This window comes from Eleutherodactylus coqui, chromosome 8 (genome assembly GCF_035609145.1).
Source record: "Eleutherodactylus coqui strain aEleCoq1 chromosome 8, aEleCoq1.hap1, whole genome shotgun sequence".
Classification (NCBI taxonomy): Eukaryota; Metazoa; Chordata; class Amphibia; order Anura; family Eleutherodactylidae; genus Eleutherodactylus; species Eleutherodactylus coqui.
In genome coordinates, this window is record NC_089844.1 from 183,611,913 (window position 1) to 183,628,005 (window position 16,093).

Sequence of the window (16,093 nt, forward strand, 5' to 3'; positions counted from 1 at the left end):
GGGCTGAGCTGCTTCCACAAGGGCAAGAGAATCAACGTCCGCACTAACGAGGACTTGCAAAATCTGTGGAAAACCCTTGAGATTGACTTACCTAACTGGCAGCCCCTGCCGGACCCACCCCAATTTCATCAGCTGGAGGACCCGGAGACATGGCTGGTAGCGGGTAGCTCTAAATCCCCAAAAGGGGGGAAAAAGAAGAAGTCAAGGGACGATGCGACCTGATTGCCCACTGAAGAGCGTCCTGAATCTCTTGTGGCTATACGAGCTCGTCTAACAATCGGTCGACCAAGGTTACCAGTGTTTCGTTCTTTGTTTCTTTTTCTTTCTCGACTAGGAACCACCGCAGCGAAAGAACTGACATGCTATCTTGTGGACTCTCGACTCGGGAGCAATATGTCGGGTGGTGGTCAATGAAAGAAATGAGACACCATTCCTTGTCAGACTGAGTATCCCTATTGTTTTTCTAGATAACCGTCGGCCGTTAGTAATTGTGTTGAAAGAAATGTTTACGTTTATAGTTTAAAATTCCGTCGAATAAGATATCTTTAATTACAATGTACTGGACTGTTGGCCCAGTGGACAATGCTCTCAGCCTACCTCTCTGGGGGCCGTGGGTTGCTGGTCCGTCCAGGCTGTACCTAATTCTCTGAACTCTCGTCGTGGTCCTCGACCCTACGAGACTTCAGTAGCCGCCCAATTGTGGGCCAGAGGTTCGGGAGACCTCGGCTATCCCGCCTCTCCGCCTACTTAAAAGCCTTAAGTCAATTGCATAAGTTAGGACTAATTGTATTTTGTGCTATATTTACAGCACTCTACTGTTTTGTGTTGTTCCCCCACCCCGTCCCTCTCTGACCTTCCTACCTATCCATCCCTCTCATTCCTCGTGTATCTCCCCGGACTCCTCCTTCCCATCCCGGAGCCTCGGTCATCCAGTCACCCAACCCACTAGACTCTTCCACAGGGCCTAAACCGATCGCCATCCTCTCCACCTATTGGTACCTGCTCAGGTACCCCACCTGCTTTCTTGCTTCTCACTTGTCCACTTTCTCCCGCCGTAGCCTGGAACCGTAGCCATGGTGGGACTCCGCATTACCTCCTTCAACATCAGAGGTCTCAACTCCCCCTTCAAGAGACATAACCTCGCTCTCCTCATCAAAAGGTACGACAGCAAAATACTTTTCCTACAGGAAACACACTATAAGGGACTGAGGTGCTTCTCCCTCCCGGGCAAACATTTTCCACAAGCATACCACAGCACTCATCCCTCCTCGGCCTTAAAGGGGGTCTCGACCCTTTTCCACAAGACAATCAATTTTGTTGAAGAGGCCCAGTACAGGGACAGCGAGGGAAGAGTCCTGTATATAAGGGGTACATTAAACAATGTTAAAATGACCTTCGCCAACATCTACGCCCCTAATGTAGACCAAGTGTCTTGGCTACTCCAGCAATTAAACATTTTAAAACAATTTTCAGTGGGGCAGATAGTCCTAGCAGGCAACTTTAATGTCACGTTCAGCCCTTCCTTGGACTCCTCCTCTGGTAGATCTCAGACTTCCCAAAAGAGACTGAGAAAATTAAGCAAATGCTTACAGGAGCTAGGAGTGATAGACTCCTGGTGTACTTTAAACCCCTCTACTAGGGACTATTCTCACTTCTCGTCAATCCACTCGTCATACCAGAGACTGGACTACGTCTTGGTCTCCTCCGACCTCCTCACTTCTATGATCCATGCTGAAATTGACTCCGTGACAATTTCCGATCATGCCCCAGTTCATCTGATCCTAAAAGATCCACGCCCATTTGCAAGGGAATGGAGGTGGACTCTCAATGCGTCATTACTAGATCCCGTTGAAGAGAGAGAACAACTCTCCAAAGCTTTGGAGGAGTACTTCGATATCAACTCCTCTGGCGATCCCAAAATCCCAATTGTGTGGGAAGCGCACAAGGCGTTTATCCGGGGTCTCCTAATAGCCTTAGGCTCCCGCGTCAAAAAACGCGCACAAAAAGAAATAGACGAGAAACTCTCGCAGATAGCAAAAGTGGAGCTGGCTGTGAAACTTTCCCAGTCAAAACAAAATCTAGACAGCCTCATCTCTCTAAGGTTAGACCTGAAACACATGTTGGAATCTAAATTCAACAAAAAACAGCTACACTTAAAACACCTGGTTTACGCCCAGGGTAACAGAGGAAGTAGATTAATGTCCGCTTTAATTAAAAAAAGCACGGACAAAAAAATCATATTAGCGCTATAAAAACCTCCGCCAACGAAACTTATACCTCGACTCCCGAGATAGCAAAGGAGTTCCAGAAGTATTACTCCAAACTCTATAATCTGAGAGACCCCCTCACCTCCGACCTATCCCTGGACCCATCGGTCTCGATAAACAACTTCCTTAGCCAACTTGACATCCCTAGAATTAACCCTACAGACGCCTCGACCCTTTTGGCTCGGGTTACTGAGTCGGAGGTTGAGGAACTAATTGCGTCATGCCCACCCCACAAAAGCCCGGGCCCTGATGGATTACCTATCCAGTATTACAAATCCTTCCTCCCCATCTTAAAACCCAAACTAACAGAGTTGTTTAATAGCTTGATGAGGGGGGACCCCCTGCCGAGACAGTCCCAAGAGGCCCACATTACTCTGATCCATAAGGATGGTAAGGACCCGGAGTCATGTGGTAGCTATCACCCGATCTCTCTCATAAATCAAGACATGAAACTGTGGGCTAAGCTTCTTGCAAAAACGATGGAGCCCTTCATGACTACTTTGATAGACAGGGAGCAGACGGGCTTTGTGTGTGGAAGGGAGGGGAGAGATAACTGCATAAGATTGCTACATGCTGCCCGCTACGCACAACGCCACAGAATACCCTTAGCCTTAGTAAGTACAGATGCAGAAAAGGCATTTGATAGGGTAGACTGGCGCTATATAGAAGAGGTCTTGCACTCCTTTGGTTTTCCATCGGAGTTCATACGGGCTATTCTCTCTCTCTACATTTGTCCTCACGCAAGACTTAAGATTAACGACACTCTCTCTCCTCCCTTCGACATAAAAAATGGCACTCGGCAGGGGTGCCCCCTTTCCCCCTCTCTGTTTGTGCTGGCCTTGGAGCCGCTGCTTCTCAGGGTTAGACAAGACCCGGGAATCGGAGGTCTCCATCTCGATAAACGTGTGCTCTCGTCAGCAGCGTTCGCTGACGATATAGTCTTTTTACTAACTGATCCCCAAAGGAGCCTGCCCAGGCTAACGGAAGTACTCGAGGGATTCGGCCTTGCTTCCAATTTCAAAATCAATTACACAAAATCAACTATTTTGAATGTCTCTATACCAAAGGCCCAGGCTGACGCATTGAGAGCCAACTCTCCCTTTATATGGTCGAACTCCTCGATTGACTACTTGGGCATCATACTATCCCGGAAAGCCGAAGACCTGTATAGGGTAAACTTTGTCCCACTGCTAAACCACGTCAAATGTCTCCTGAAGAACTATGACATTCCATTTGTGTCTTGATTCGGCAGAAAAAACATTATTAAATCATACGTATTACCCTCTATTCTGTACAAAATCAGAATGCTTCCGATTCATTTGCCGGCCAGCTTCTTCAAAACACTACGCACTGCGTTCACTGGATTCATTTGGAGGCGGAGGAGGCCAAGACTGGCCTACTGTCTGATGACTAGGAGGAGATCTGAGGGAGGGATTGACCTCCCAAATCTGCTGGACTTCTACCGCGCTGCACATCTTCGCTACTGGGTTGACCTAACCCAACCTCATAGAGACAGCTTGCTGACCATATTAGTGGAAGGCTACAATAGAGATCAACTGCTAGAGGACCTCTGGCTCCCCTCCAGAAGCAGATACAAAGCCAAAGGTTTCAACCCATTACTTAAGGGCCCCTGCACAGTCTGGGATGAACTAAACAAAGAGTTAGCCCCACCCCCCTCTCCCTTGCTCCCGTTGTGCATTCTCACTAAAACACTCGACCTACCTACAGACTCAAGCTCGTCCTTGATGTGGAAAAAGCTCTCACCCCTGCAACTGCTGGATCTCTATCCACTAGCACACTTGCCCCCGACTACAATACTGCGGAAGCTCCTCCCCGAGAGTAGACTTTCTTTCTTACAACAAGCACAACTGGAAGGGACATTAAAGACCTTCCTCACAAGATACAAATCCACTAGACCTTTAACCCCATTTGAGAAAGCACTACAGAATAACAAATCCCCTGTAAGTAAGATCTCCTACCTAAAGAAGAACTTTGTCGCCCCTAGTCTCCCTTACAAACCAGCTTTCTTGAGCTCCTGGGAGAGAGACCTAGGAATCACACTATCCTCAAGCGAGATAAAAACAATTTTAAAAACCTCTTTCGGCCTCTCCCCTTGTGTTCTCGCACAAGAAGCACATTATAAGTTGCTCTCCCATTGGTACCGGACACCACAGTGGCTACTTGATCATAAGCTTTCCGCGGATGGTTCCTGCTGGAGATGCGGAGGCCACCTTGGCACTTATCTACATCTCTGGTGGTCATGCCCGATTTTGGCTCCCTTCTGGAGAGGAGTGGAGAAGATAATACATTTGATCTCACCAAACATAAAAATAACACCGGAATTGGTATTCCTCTGGAAGCCCTCTAAATTCTTCCACCCACAGAGAAACAAGATGATAGCCTTGATCCTGGACACAGTCAAATCCCTTATACCTTCCCTTTGGAAACAACAAACGGCCCCCACATTGAGACAGTGGAGGGAGAGAGTGGACAACCTCTACAATGTGGAGGAATTATACAGCTGGTCCAAAAATTCACATGACAAATTTAGTCAGGTATGGTACATGTGGTGGACAGTGAGAGACTAACCAATATGGAACGAATGAAGCGATGGCTATGGCTCCGGATACTTACCCCCCCCCCCCTCCTGTCCACCCCCTCTATCCCACCCTTCCCCACCCCATACTCTCCCCTCGCCCACAGTTGACGAGATTCTAGGTGCAGAAGGCAGCCCCATGCGGATGCTCGCGGGGAATGATAATTTGCTTTATCCTGTATGAGATATGAGTTATCTTCCTGGCACTAGTATTTCATCTCATCCAGGTCCAACGACGAATGTTTCTGTGCAAGATAGAGATGCTGCTCAGCCAATTTATAATCGGTACTTTATGTCTTATATCTGCAGTATGTCTCTTTAATATGTCTCGTCCCAAGCCCGTTGGACTCCCCATGATCGTCTGAGATTTATGTACTCTGCACCGTGTAATTGTAATTGTTGCCTTGTTATTACATAAAAAATTCCAATAAAATCTGATTTTCAAAAAAAAAAAAGATGGGAGGCCTGGAAGCCTTTAGTAGGCACCCGCTTTCTTTCAGGAATTATGGGCACCCCGCGAGCATGTAGCATGGGTGTCAGTGGGGTGACAGATAGAGCCTTCTCCCTCTAACTGCTTGGATGCCATGGTCGCTATTGACTGCGAGATATAAGGAGATAAATGGCTGAGAGTGGAATTCATTCCAATCCCAGGCATTGCAGACAACCGTCAACTGTATGTTACAACTTACCCCCACTTCTGTTGGCACTGCCTCAAACTCCTGAGCCCACAGCATCCCTGGGTCTTACAATACATACAGCAATTTGCGGTAATGACTTGTCGTTGTACAGCACAGGATGGAAAGATGTTACTATAAACACTTTAAGGTCTCATATCAAACTGTAAATGCAAAAATTCAAAATTACCACATATACATATAAATGAAGCATTTACCTCCCAAGGTACCTTCTCATCAGGCACAGGAAACCGCTCAACATTAGAATCGGGGTAGTGAATATTCCTGGCATTGACGTGTCTTGGAGAAATAAGAGTTTCATTATCATCCTTTAGGTCTATTTCACCAGGAATCTTACTGGCCCCTATTAGAAAGAAATGTACAAGTACGAAGTAATTAAAGGTCAAGTCAGTTATACTGTATCTATAACTAACATGTTTCATGGTCTACATGTTCATACACAAACGCACACATGCACACTCCCGAACTCGAAGACACACTGGGCCACAAAAAGAAATTCTATATTTCCCCATTTTCACACTTAAAGAGGTTTTCCAAGATATTCAAAAAATTATAAAGGGTTAAAATAAAAAAAAAATTGAATACTCACCTATCCTTGCAGCTCCCCGTCCAGCGCTGCAGCCCTACTGCCGGCTGCGCCGAATCGGGAAGAAGCGGTGGGCAGTAACGTGCCACACATTGTGCACATGACCTCTCAGGCACTCGTAGGCTTCAGCAGCCATTGATGAATCAGAGCTGAAGCTTATGAGTGGCTGAACGGTCTTGTGCACAATGAATGGCACTGCCTGCAGCTTCTTCAAGGTTCTGTGCGGTGGGCACCAGAGCAGCAGCGCTGAATGGAGAGCTGCCAGGATTTTAACCTTTAAGAATTTTTTCACTGCCCCAGAAAATACCTGCAAATGCAATCTTTAATGGGTATTTTACTTGAAGTTCAAGGGAAAAAAGTTCTCCAACTAACCCCGTGCTGATTAATTGGCCCCTTGTTGAATTTTGAGCGTCAGCATTGCTTTTCTCGCAAAAACATGGCTTCCGCTTACGATGTTCTTGCATGATTTTGCCACGATTTTTTAGCACGAAAGTCAATAGGACGCATCGCACAAAAATCGTAAGCTCGTGCGTTGTGATGCAATAAAAAAGAGGCTCCATAGGGATACATGGGCAATAAAACAAATTGCAAATCGCAGAAAGATAGGGAATGCGGCGTTTTTTTTCTTCTCACAACATCACATGAGTGAAAACATCACAAATGTAAAAGAAATCATTGAACATCATTGGTTTCATAATGCTGCCTTTTTTACTTACTCTCGCCACAAAGTGGTCACTAAGGGGCCTTATTCTGATGCATGTGCCTCGGAATAAGGGTAGCAAGAGCCTCCCCCCTGCGGAGCTCTAAACGCCGGCAACATAGAACCACTAGCCATTTAAACCCTTTACATTCTGCAGCATGAAAAAGGCTAACAGAGGGAGAGGGCTCCCTCTGTCACACATCGCACTCACATGATGTGATCGAGGAGTGTTCATGGTTTGCTAAGGTCTGACATCTATAGTGTCCTATAAGGCAGGGTCAATACACTGCAATACCAAATATCATTCCTAATAACATTAAAGCCACCTAATGGGACAAAACTTAAAAATAAGATACATGTAATAAAAATGGTAAAAATATATTTTAAAAAAGTCAAGACTCTACTTTTTCCTCCTTAGGGTGCCCACCCACTGGCGTTTTTTTTTCCCTGCGAAATTCGCAGCATTTTTTTCCTGCAGGGGTCTATGGGACTTGTAATGTTAAAATCGCGATCGCGCAAAATCGCAATTTACCGCGATTCGCGGTAAATTGCGATTTTGCGCGATCGCGATTTTAACATTACAAGTCCCATAGACCCCAGGAGAAAAAAAATGCTGCGAATTTCGCAGGGGAAAAAAACCGCCAGTGGGTGGGCGCCCTTACTATGCAAAAAAAAAAAAAAAACAAAGAAAAACCATCACAAAATGGGTATTACCACATTTATAATGACCCACATTTTTAAAAAAGTACGTAATTTAACCTGCATGGTGAGTACTAGGGAAAAAAATATCCAAAATTAGCTATTTTGAACATATTTTTTTATATCTTGCCTCATAAAAAAGTGGGGGGAAAAAGTGAATAAAAGTCATATGGATCAACAAATGGTACCATTAAATAGTATATATATATATATTTTTTATATATTTGGTATCAGCATAATGAAGCTGACCTGTAGACTTAATTGAACATATTATTTGTAGCATACACAGAACGTCATGAAAAAACATGCCAGAATTGCAGATTTTATGAATCTCGTCTCAAAAAAAAAAAAACTGGGATAAAAAGTGATCAAAATGTTATATGTTCCCAAAAATGGGATACATGAAGACTGGGGCTCATCCCACAAAAGACAGACCCCCATAGAGATTTAGATAAAATAAAAATCCCTGAGCGCTTCTTTAATAATTGTGCAAAAATTTCCTTTTTGGCATAAAAGGGATTTTCCGGGATGTTTGGGATTTTTTTCGATTGATGACCTATCTTCCCGATAGATTATCAATACATGATCAGAAAAGGTCTGTCACTCGAGATCCTTGACAATCAGATGATTTCTAGCACTGCTGTCGATATGGACAGCACAGGAAGCAGATAGCACTGTCCATATTGCAGTGGCTCAGTTTGGTATTGCACTGAATTCAGTGCAATACAAAACTGGACTGCTGCACTATGGACAGTGCAATCTGCTGCCTGCATTATCTGTCCTGACAGAGGCGCCGTGAATCAGCTGATTGATGAGGATCCCAAGCAACAGCCCCCTTCGTCGATCGTCTATTGATGACCCATCCTTAGAATAGGCCATCAATAGAAGAAAATCCCAAAAGTCACATAGAGTTTACTGGACAAGGTAGGAAAGCTTAATTACCAATAACTGGAGCAGACTCTTTGGAACCAAACCCATTATCCAGCAGTGTGTTAACAATCCAGTTTAAAGCTTTTGCAGATCTTAGTGCCTGTTCAGAGAAAAATCAACTCATTTTAATATAGAATACCAATCTGAAATAATGAAATAGCATTACACAAGGGCATACAGACTATAAAGGCAGCACAGATTGAATAATAGTGAGAAGACAACCCTGTCCATGTATAGCAAGGAAGGGGTAAGCAGTGCCCTATGTCAGGTTGTGCTGCTGCACTCTGTGTTGTATTTCAGGGTTCCAGGAGTACACCTTCACAGGTAGGGCTTAATTGAGCTGGCTGGGTGTGGTTGTTCTGTTCATCCAATCCTGTGGATTTAGAGGTAGATATATACCCCAGCCCCTCTACAAGAGGACACTGTATTTCCTCAGTCTAGTCTGCCTGTGTTTGTGTTATGTCAGCTTGCAGCTTGCTGTGTGTAGTGTCTGCTGGGTGTTTTGTGTCCTGTGTTGCCTAATTTTGTGTCTTGTTAGTGTACGGACCGCAAGAGACAAGGAGCCTTGATCGCGGTCTTGCGGCTTAAGTTCATTTGCCATTGTACGAACTAATCCCTCATTTTCATATTCAGTTTTACCATCTGCTTTAGTGTGCGGGGTTGAGTGGTGAGTGTGAATAGAGATCTTGACCATGGACATTGCTGTAAAATCACTTGGGTCAGTAGAAGCTGGACTCCCACTTGTTAAACCGTAAGTGAGACCGGTCCTATTATAACCTCAAGGTGTGCCCACCAATAGGGACAGGGACTGAATGCCCAGCAGGACTGCTGCCACATACATGGATTACGACAAAGACATGGGACTCAGATATTCAGTGTTGTGCAAATTCTTTATTTGTGGAATGAGAGAGTTTGCAAGATAAAAAGAAAACGGTTATAGGGGCAAAGTAGTGCTGACCTCTGAAAGGGACATTGCATATTATATTTAGTGATCTGTATGTAGGTGTAACAGTGCCAATATTAGCCAAACGTTCTTGATATTGTTAACGAGGTATTACTGTGGTTACGGACTGCTCGCAAAGTATTTTTATGTTTTAGCTAGCAGTAAATGGCGCCAAGGCCTAAGGTAAAAGTTCAATCGCTGATAACCATTATGACTTCATTGTTTATTTTTTATTTTTGTGCTCCCAAACACAGATTGTGCATTTTGGTTGCTCCATCTGCTGCATCGTATCCTGAATCCTGTGCCACTATACCTTCACCCACGATAGTATGACAGAAAATAAAGTAAATTTAATATTGAGATATTTTTTATTTGCATAAAAAAGTGTAAATCTGCAGTCAGATGACTGGAATTGCAGGTTTTTTCTATGAGAAAATACCAGAAAAAATGCAAGACCCCAAAAATGCTGTTATTTTGGGAGAATACACCACAGACAAAAAAAAACACACTCAGGCCTTAGTCAGACGGGTGTTTTTTCACGCGATTTGCGCATGCGTCCGGCGATTTTTTTAAAAACCATTGCTTTGCAATGGTATCGGACACATGAGCGCTTGTTATGCGCTCGTCAGATAAATTATAGAACAGAAATCGCAGATCGCACCTATCTGCGATCTGCGATTCCTGTTCTCTTCTCTATATGCGTTCAAAGGGGCCGGCGGCAGCAGCGCCGACCCCATGGAGAACATATAGAAGACAAATCATTCTTCTCTGCCACAGCTGTAACAGCTGTGGCAGAGGAGAACGATGTTTGCCCATTGAATTCAATGGAGCCGGCAATACAGCCGGCTCCATTGAAAGCAATGGGCTGCCGGCGATCGCGGGATGAATTGTCGGGAAAGGCTTAAATATATAAGTTACTTGAGAAAGGCGTTTGTAGAACGCTGAAACGCGTTGTATAACTGATTTACTATCGCTGCAAGGTTTCCACTTGCATGCATTTTTTATTTTGGAAATAAATGTATGGTTAATTTATACAAATACTGTCTGCGACGGCAGTTTATTTTTTCCAAAGAGGAGCTCCAGCAGGAGCGCGGAAAGAGCTTTTTTATTTTTGGAAGCTTGACCCCATTGAGAACATATAGAAGACAAATCATTCTTCTCTGCCACAGCTGTAACAGCTGTGGCAGAGAAGAACGATGTTTGCCCATTGAATTCAATGGAGCCGGCAATACAGCCGACTCCATTGAAAGCAATGGGCTGCGGCCATCGCGGGATGAATTGTCGGGAAAGGCTTAAAGGGGTTGTCCCGCGCCGAAACGGGGTTTTTTTTTTTTCAACCCCCCCCCCCCCGTTCGGCGCGAGACAACCCCGATGCAGGGAAGTAAAGAAAGTTTACCGGAGCGCTTACCTTAATCCCCGCGCTCCGGTGACTTCAATACTTACCGCTGAAGATGGCCGCCGGGATCCTCTGTCTTCGTGGACTGCAGCTCTTCTGTGCGGTCCACTGCCGATTCCAGCCTCCTGATTGGCTGGAATCGGCACGTGACGGGGCGGAGCTACACGGAGCCGCTCTCTGGCACGAGCGGCTCCATAGAAGACTGCTGAAGACCCGGACTGCGCAAGCGCGGCTAATTTGGCCATCGGATTGGCTCAGCGATGAGCTGTATTGCCGACTCCATTGAATGCAATGCGCTGGACAGCTCCGGCCCGTTTCTAATGAAACGCGGCTAGGAGCAGATTTTCGGGCGATTTTCGGGCCCGGTCACGTGATTTGCGGATGCGCATCAGTCATGCGATCCACAAATCGCGCTAAAAAATGCCCGTGTGACTAAGGCCTAAAAATGAAAAACAATAATGCCTTGCTTGTAGCCATTTCCTATTTAACTTTGAGGGCTCAGTCACACGGGCATTTTTTTCGTGCGATTCTTTTTTTTGTGCGCAAAACTGATGCGCACAAAAAAATCGTGTGACAGAAGCCAGCGTCACGGCTGAAAAAAACGCTGCTAGCAGCGTTTATCAGCCCAAAGGATTCGGTCACACGGGCGCTGCCCGCTATCCAGCAATACAGCTGGCTCCATTGAAAGCAATGGGCTGCCGGCAAGCGCTGTATTAATTTTCAGGGAAGGGCTTCAAATATAAGCCCTTCCCTGAAAACCATCCAAAAAAAGGGCAAAAAAATTAAAAAAATATATATACTCACCTTTTTCCAGCTGCCGGAGATCAGCCGCATCCAGCCGGCTCTTCTTCTGAACTGCTTTCTGTAGTATTCAGCAGGCGGGGATTTAAAATGGGCTGCCTGAATGGGCTGCCTCTGATAGGTCAAAGCCCTCAACCAATCAGAGGCATCTCTCACTCACACATTCATTAATTCATGAATGGGTGAGTGAGTGCTGCTTCTGATTGGCTGAGCACTGTGACCAATCAGAGGCAGCTCTCAGCTATTGCTCAGGGACAGAGTGATTACATAGGAGTAAAGGCAGGATGAACTGAGAGTGCTCCATCAGAGTGAAGAACTAATGGAGGATGCGTCCAGGAGCCAGGAAAGGTAAACAGAGAGTGGGGACTGGATGTTTATGGAGTGAGAAGTCATTTTCAAAAAATGTGTACAATTAATGATTTTAGATACAGAACACAGAGTCAGTACAGTAATCTGAGAGGACCCCTTTAAGAGTCACTGTATTAGAAATATATGTATACATATAAAATAGGTGAGGAGGAAAACAATACCTGCTTCTCTAAGAAGGCCAGTCTGCTCTCCATGCAGCCGGTCCTTTTCACCTGATCCAGTTCCAGCATGTCCATCACTGCGTTTACTCTGAAAATATAAGTGGAGCTATGTATAAGTGCATACATATAGCGCCTCCTAGTGGCAGAAATTACATGCGGAAATTGTGATTAGGGAGTGAAGAGGACTGGTGATCAGCAGTATACAAAAAAACTGGAGGACAAAGCCTTAGTAAGTGTATTGAGAAGTGGCTGACTGTTTTACGTGCTGCTTTAAAACTAAGAAAAGTTAAACACTTTGACTAAGATTGACAATAATGTAAAATAAATCTAATAATGTATTTCCCAGACACTCATGTTCCCCTGTTACCTCAGTCTCGTATGGTATTTACTCCTTCAGGACCAGAGATTTAGCAGATTTTTGTTTCCATTTTTTAAACCTCACCTTCCAAGAGCCATCTCTTTTTTTTGTCAACTGGGCTGTGTGAGGGTCTTTTTTTGGCAGGTTGAGCAGAGTCCATATTCTTCAGAGAGAGGCTATTTAATCAATTAACGTCATGGAGGTTGAGCTTTGTATGGAGTGGGATCGGGAGTCTATCCCGCTTCATACAATGCAGGTGTTGGCTGTCTTTGTCAGCTAACACCTGGGCGCAACAGCCCCGTTCAGTGCTCACATCAATCGTGGCTGTTAGCCCTTTAAATGCCGACATCAATTCTGACAGCGGCATTTAAATGCCCCAATTGGAGTTTGTCGGTTCCAAACAGCGCCCCCAGTGATGAGATTGTGAAGACTCCTAGGGCTGTTATTGCAGATTGCCTATGAAGTCATGCCTGTGGCATAGCTTGATAAACTGCCTCTTAGATCACAATATAATGTAATAATATGGTGTTACATTATACTGCAGCGATCAAATGATCGTAAGTTCAAGTCCGCTATGGGGACTAAAAATGTAAGTAAAAATTACTAAAAAAAAAAAAGGGTTGTATTAATTATTAAAGAAAAGGCTGCACAAAAACCCTTTTCCCTTTTTCTAATTAAAAAATAAAAATAAAACAAAAACATTTGGCATCGCTGCGTCCGTAAAAGTAATCCATTATTCATCTGGCACAGTAAATGTCAGAAAATAAAAATACACAGCGCCCCATCTCCAAAAAAAATAGAAAACCATCAAAAAGTTGCATGTACCTTAAAGTGATACCAATATCATACTTGTCCAAGTAAATACGGTCTTACATATGTAATATATTAGTACTGACTTGTCAGATGTGTCTCTGATCTTGTGCTCTGTGCTTTGTTTCATCTGATTTCGAAGGTGCTGTAAGTAGTTTTCTTTCAGAAAGGTCTCCCACGAGAGGATAGCCGCCTCTTCATTCTGTTCCAGCTTTTCCTCTAACAGAACAAAACTGCAAATATTAATGTAAGGACAAATACAGGATGAGCAAAAGTCTTGTCGATCCAAAACTGAAACTTAAAGGGGATTTTCCATTACTTAAAATTGCTTCACGACCCCTCTGTTCTTATTGGTTGCTGCTGACCAGGACATGTGACTGCTGCAGCCAATCATTAGACAATAGACAATTACTGCTGTGCCCTGTGATTGGGTTTAATAAAAACAACAATAGTCATTTAAAGGCGTTTTCCCACAACACCGAATGAGGTTTTCAAATCCTTCACTACCCAGAGAGGGCCCACCAAGACCCATATAAATCCTTAGAATGAAGTGCAAGCAACACTGTTTGCTTTACTCCTTGTACAGCATCTCTTTCAGCTTGAAGTACATTGCATTGAAAACGCAAGTTGGTGACGCAATACTGCACTCGCTCTTGTGTAGGCAGCCCCAGGAGCAGCACTGTGCAGAAAAAGAACAGAAGGGACTCCTACACACGGGATAACTATTGCCCGAATAGTCACTCGATTGATCAAGTAAGAGATAGTAGTTCCACTTAAACACAGCCACTAACCGGGTGACAAGGAGAATTCCTTCACCAATCGCTTTGTTTCAGCTCACCCAAAAATATTTGCTGGTTGATTAATTGTTGTCTGGTGTAAGCAGGTCATCATTGTCTTTCAACAACTAGCCAATAACTTTGCAGGGAGGTGTGCCCTTGTTTGGTGTGAACCTCCCACAGAATGCTGGTCGGCCCTGAACATTTTTCCCACCCCTTATTGGTCCATGAAAACACAATAATATGTATGAGTGATCCTCGGATGAACAGTCTCTGCTGGTCTTTGAAATATGACTCACTGCTGCGGTCTCGCTGGTTTGGCCTTCGATGGAACACTCGGTGCCGCAGCCTCTCACGGCCATGAGCGTTCACTTGAAGACCGCTCACACATATTTATGTATGTTCAGTAGATTCTGAAACCAATGAGTGTGCGTAAAAGAGAGGTTGAAATTTGAAACACACGTCCATCAAATAACTTCACGCCCCCTAACTAGTTGGTGAACGATATTTCGGCCCGTGTAAATCTGTTCAATAATAGCGAAATAGAACCACAATTGCTTCGTGTGAAAGCACACAAGCGCCAGTCATTTGTACACTTTAGCTACTCTTGAGCGACTATTAAGACGATAGTTGTCCTGTGTTAAACCACCCATGGGCATGCCCGTTCTTTACAGTAGATTTACATAGACTTTTAGAACTTACTGAGTTGCTTTTGTCTCCTGGCCGGTTGGTGGAGAATGACATGTTTGATAAATAGATGCAGGTGATTAAGGAGAATTAGAGGCGGCGGAGCTGGCGGTCGGCCGTGATACTCTTCTATTAAATCGTGTCTTTGAAATTTCCAGATCTGATCCGTGTGTTCCTGCACTTGTTGAAAAGTGTAGCTAAGAAGAAAATAACATTGTAAACAAAAATCAGATGTAAAGGTCTTTCCTTACACATCCAGCTCTACGTGTCACCTACAAACAATTGCACAACAGTTATATGTGCCGGTACATTGTGTTTATTGCTCATAGGCATCTAAAATAACTAAGAAAATGAAATTTGTTTCCATGGTTACAGTTTACAAACAAACTGCTTGTGCAGTTGTAAATTATTGATAGCCTATCCACAGGATAGGCAACCAATTGTAGATCAGCAGGGGTCTGCTGCCCAGCAACCCTGCTGACCAGCTGTTCTCTAGGCCGGTGCATTGGAATCCATGCAATCGCCTTATTTCTGCAGGAAGTAGACGGCTCTGATCTCACTGCAGTGGCCAAGCCTGGAATTACAGGAATGGAAACTGTAATAACACGTCTGGCCACTGCAGTGGAAACGGAGCTGCCTGCTTTCTGCAGAAATCAGCTCACTATATTAAGTTATCGGTTTGGTAAACAGCCAATCAACAGAAGTCCTGGGCGCCAGACTCACAACGATCTTCTATTGGTGGCTAATCCTGAAGATAAACTTACAATAGTTTATAACTAGACAATCCCTTTAAAACATCAATCCTTCCATTTGTCACCTACTTCTTGCTGCCCTCTGAATGCGTGTTTGGTTTCTTAGTAAAGGGGTGGTCTGGCCACCTAATTTGTTTTAAATATATATTTTTAAACAGCTTAAAGCCCTTTTTCACGGGCCGATTAAACCTTCAGATTCTCACATCCAATGGGAATCTGAACAATTATCGTTCAGTGTAAAAGCTGCCCCAATTGAACGACGAATCCGAATGTGTTTGCTTCACGTTCATCGTTCGGTTTCTGCATCCATAAAACTGTAAACGCGCAAATGGACAATCATTCATCTATGAACGACGGTCTACTTATTGTCATGGAGGGCCGGACCGATGTCCAGCCAGCTCCGCCTACACTCACTGAGCGATGATCACTTGGATGATCCGTAGGGCATTGGTGCCAGACAAGCTGTCCCGTGTAAAAGGGCCCCCAGAGTGCATTCACACCTGTGTTAGTTCCGCCAGATATAATGTTATCTCTTCCATTTCTGGAGCAGAGAAACGGAATTAACAT

The 16,093-nt window shown here is 44.4% G+C and overlaps 1 protein-coding gene across 1 annotated transcript in view; it reads right to left on the reverse strand.

Moving 5' to 3' along the window:
• The window catches only part of TRPM2 (transient receptor potential cation channel subfamily M member 2), a 164,445-nt gene that overhangs the window by 34,706 nt on the left and 113,646 nt on the right, over positions 1 to 16,093 (reverse strand). Inside the window, exons 22-26 of the mRNA XM_066577079.1 lie at positions 14,790 to 14,971; positions 13,398 to 13,530; positions 12,144 to 12,231; positions 8,486 to 8,573; positions 5,756 to 5,901 (exon numbers count right to left, since the gene is read on the reverse strand). Of these exons, the coding sequence (XP_066433176.1) occupies positions 5,756 to 5,901; positions 8,486 to 8,573; positions 12,144 to 12,231; positions 13,398 to 13,530; positions 14,790 to 14,971 (637 nt within the window). The remainder of the gene's footprint in view (positions 1 to 5,755; positions 5,902 to 8,485; positions 8,574 to 12,143; positions 12,232 to 13,397; positions 13,531 to 14,789; positions 14,972 to 16,093) is intronic.